The sequence below is a fragment of the Aplysia californica genome, unplaced genomic scaffold, assembly GCF_000002075.1.
Source record: "Aplysia californica isolate F4 #8 unplaced genomic scaffold, AplCal3.0 scaffold01037, whole genome shotgun sequence".
Classification (NCBI taxonomy): Eukaryota; Metazoa; Mollusca; class Gastropoda; order Aplysiida; family Aplysiidae; genus Aplysia; species Aplysia californica.
In genome coordinates, this window is record NW_004798307.1 from 204,067 (window position 1) to 208,498 (window position 4,432).

General features: G+C 36.9%; 1 protein-coding gene across 1 annotated transcript in view; it reads left to right on the top strand.

Moving 5' to 3' along the window:
- LOC101863471 (cytochrome P450 2U1) overlaps positions 1-4,432 on the top strand; it is a gene marked incomplete in the record, with an annotated part of 14,293 nt that overhangs the window by 7,693 nt on the left and 2,168 nt on the right. The window contains 3 exon segments of the mRNA XM_005111291.3: positions 673-791; positions 3,084-3,205; positions 3,716-3,831. Of these exon segments, the coding sequence (XP_005111348.2) occupies positions 673-791; positions 3,084-3,205; positions 3,716-3,831 (357 nt within the window).

Genomic DNA, 4,432 nt, shown 5'->3' on the forward strand with positions numbered 1-4,432 from the left:
CTCTCTCTATCTATCTATCTCTCTCTCTTTCTCTCTCTCTCTTGCATGTGGGTGTATGTGCTGGAGTTTTTGTTTCGATATTGAGAGAGAAGACAGACACGCGGATAAGAAAGAAGATATAGGCACAAAGGCAAACGGGAAATAGTGTAAGAAAAACACGAACTGAGAGAAAGATCTTTTTATTTCACGAACTAAATACGATAAGGGGAAGATACTTTTATGCAATCTGAAATCTCTTCATCGTTTCACAGAGACAACCAGCATTGGCACGTTTGTAGTTTATCTGTATATTTTAGTATGTATGTGCGTATATGTGTATTCTAGTATATATAATAAGTACCGTATTCATGTTTAATGTAGTGTCACCTCATTGTTAACACAAATTCCCTTTGGGATCCATAAAAGATATAATTTTATTTATTATTAGTTTAATTCAATCTTTTAGATAGTATCCAGTTTGTAAAATTACTCTCAAGTAACACCCCTCTTCATCTTCGACTCATATATGTGACCTGTTCGTGTTGCAGGTGCTGTAAACCTCTTACTAAAACTAAACTAAAAAATGGGATTTGTTCGTACAAAAACGTTTACGCGATTTCAACAAAAAAATATATAAATAAGTGTAGAATTCTGCTGTGATTTCACAACAGCACAAATATTCTCCATTTCCAGCTGAGGAGAGGGAAATCGACAGCGCTGTTTCAGTTTTTTCCCTTTATGGTATACTTGCCTTTCGACGTGTTTGGTGAAAAGGACATCATTGCTTTGTTTAAGGAAACTCGAGAGTTTACGTAAGTATGATGGGTAGCAGCTCGCTACCTTAGCATTACAAAGTTCTATCTGCTCAGGGCCTAGTTTTGAGAAATTTGACGTAAAAAATATTGAATTTCACAATGTGTCAAGCTTTTTCGAAAATAGTTCGTTGAATACCTTGACAACGACTCAGACAAAATAATATTATGATTTTGATAGAGCAGATAGAGTATTTCATCTCTGATCTCATGGTATTAATAACTCAAAACGGCCAAAAATAAATGTCAAATAACTTTGTAATTCTGAGATAACGAGCTATATGTATAATCAGTGTTGTCTCCTGCCCTATCTATCTATCTATCTATCTATCTATCTATCTATCTATCTATCTATCTATCTATCTGTCCAGATAACATCTACAAACTGTTACTTTTCACTGCTTTGTAAAGTGTTTGTCATTCGATCCTCTTGAACGTTTTGATTGATTGTTTGATTGCTTGCTCGTTTGGTTGGTTTGTGATCATTGATCGATCGATCGATCGATTGATTGATTGATTTGTTGGTTAATTGATTAGTTAGTTAGTTGATTATTTCATTAATTGATTGATTGGTTGGTTTATGGGTTACTATGAATTAGAATATTGACACAAAACAAAATATTTTCTTTATGGTTCATATATTTATTCATATTACAACAGGGAGAGCGTCGTGGTTGCTTTATGGCCCATGCAGTTCAATATCAAAGAGAGTTTTGGGTCCATGTATTTACGGTACAGCAGGGAAAGCAGGTTGTTTTACGGTCCATGTCAAAGAGGTTATAAATACAACTAAAGGTCTGAGCTATGACGTCACGAGTGTCACACTTGAGGGGCGCGCCGCCATTCCGGAGAGGAATAAAAGGCCAATCGGTACACAGCAACACTTTTCAATCACGGATTAATGATACACTTCGAAATCTTTTGATGTTGATTTCTTTTTCCTGTGATTTGCCTATCGCTAAAATGTACTCATAAGGATTTTTCTGAATGTTTACTTTTAAATGAGCCAGATAATCTCTAAATAATGTAAATAGGGCCTTTTACGCGGTGAGACCATATGAATGAATAAAATTCAGAAAAAAATGAATGAGATGGACTTAATGATCACTTTTTCAAATTAAAAAAAAAAATTTTTAATTGAAATCTTTTGCTGTGAGTCGCTCAAACATTATGTCTAGATTTAGCCCCGCTGCCCACAACAAGGCGCTCGTATCGGCCCTCTGGAATCAGGAATGTGATTGAAAAGCTGCTAGAAGCTTCAGCTGCAACTCTGGCACATCATCAAGGCTGGCTAAACGGAAAAGAACCACTGTCGATGTTGTTGAGATGAAAGAATATAAAGAAAACAACCAGGCATAACTACCAGCCAATACGACCGGCGTAATATTCTGACTCATTTGTGGAACCGATGCCAAACCGCATGAATGTACAACAGCAGCAGCAGGGGTTCAAGGAAGATAGAGTGTTGTCACAGTTGTATAGCCAAACACCATTGCCAATCAACGCCAACTTTAGAAAATATTATGAACGTTTAAGATATACCGGCTACTATCTAAGTGTTGCATTTAAAAATGCTGTCAGAATTTTTGTGCCCGCTCTTTGGGTGTGCGCACAGGATCCACACAATGAGTGATTTACAGTATCCCAGCCTACAATTACTTGCTCATTTTGAGACAATGACGAATTAATAAAATAATATAAGTATTGAATAATTAACTCAGTCACAACCCCCTTTATACTCTATGAAGACCTATGCTTTGCATCAGTAGAAGAAGAGTGTAGACAACATGACATAAAAGCAATCCATTTTTATAAGTATGAAATTGTCCTTTAAAAAAAAAAAACTCAATTACCCACTTTACCTTCCCCCACCCCTCTCCCACCATACCCGGGAAAAACAAACAATACATCATATTATATAATTCTGTTCTTTTGTAACCCACATTTAAGTGCAATGTATTACGGTATTGTGTAGGCTATGCGTATATGTTATATGATTAAACAACAACAACATACAAAATGAAAACTTAAAATAAAACTGAACTGCTGTAAACTCTCTAAAGACCTAGACGTTGCGAGGGGACGCGCAGCGTGACAGCGCTCTTTCTAATCTTCTAAAAAATGGCGACAAAGCGAGCTGAGAAGGCCCGCACAGCCATAGTATTTTTACGTAGGTGACGTCACAGCTGCGACCTCTAGTACCATTATAACATCTTTGGGTTCATGTATTTACGATACAACAGAGAGAGTGTTGTGGTTGCTTTATGGTCCACGTATTTATGCTACAAACAGGGAGAGTGTTGTGAAGGAACGGCTGGAAGGATTTGACCCGGAGGTCATGGATAGTTTTGTGGCAGCCTACAGGCGAGATATGGAGAAAAAACAGGACTCAGGTGTCCACACATATCTAGATGGTGAGAACTGATTTCTGTTTGTCATCATCATCATCATCATCATCATCATCATCATCATCATCATCATCATCATCATCATCATCATCATCATCATCATTGTTGAGAATGCAGAATGGGGAAGGAGAGTCTTGAATAAATTTTAAGCAGGAAATGTATATGAAAGAAGTAATCTTATTAAAACGGCTCAATGCAGAGTTTTGTCTGGAATGCTGTTTTTACGTCACCTGAGAGTAAAACTAGACAGCGCTGTATATTATGCACCAAGGAAATCCATCACCATTATCTCCATCATATTGGAATCAACATAGACAACATTACCACCATCCTTACCATCATCATCATCATCATCATCATCATCATCATCATCATCATCATCATCATCATTGTAGGTAGTAGGGAATTTTTTAAAAAAGGGTTTGAGACTTTAGTAGACTTTTCAAATTTAATATAAATTCAATCATCATCATCGTAATCGTCATTCACGAGGCTTTTCAATTTCTTAATCCACAGAAAGAAATCTTAATTGTGTGATTACCCATCTGTTCTTTGCCGGCACAGAAACAATCGCTTCTACGACCTTATGGTGCTATCTTTTCATTCTGCATCATCCTGAAGTGCAAGAAACAGTACGTATAAACAACTAGTCAAAGAGTGTGCACTGCTGAAGATACATGTATAAGGAAATATGGAAGAGAAGAAAGACAGTAGAAGCATGAAGGACGGGAGGTGTAAGAACGGGCGTATGTGTGTGTGTGCTTGTGTGTGTGTGTGCGTGTGTTTCTGTTTGTGCGTGTGTGTGTGTGTGTGTGTGTGTGAGTGTGTGTGTGTGTGTGTGTGTGTGTGTTTGTATGTGTGTGTGTGGATCTGTGTGTTAACGTCTTTTGTTTCCGGTTTTGTCTTTTCTTTTCTTTACAGTGTGCAAAACTTAGTTCTCCCAATGTTATACTTTTATTCAGACATGGTAAATTAGGGAGGAGACGATAATGGCAAGACATCTGACCCATAATATTGTCTTTCAGCAGTTTGATGAAACAAAATAAAAGAATAATTTTTCTCAATATTTATGCAACCCGAAACATACGAGTTAATCAAGCATAATCAGACGCCGTTTTAGCGATATTTGTATTATTTCTGTGAAGCTGTAGTTCAAGAGTACATGTAAACATTCCCTCATCAAGAAAAATTAAAATGTGGGTACTCCACTGTATACGCAAGGGTATTGAGCAA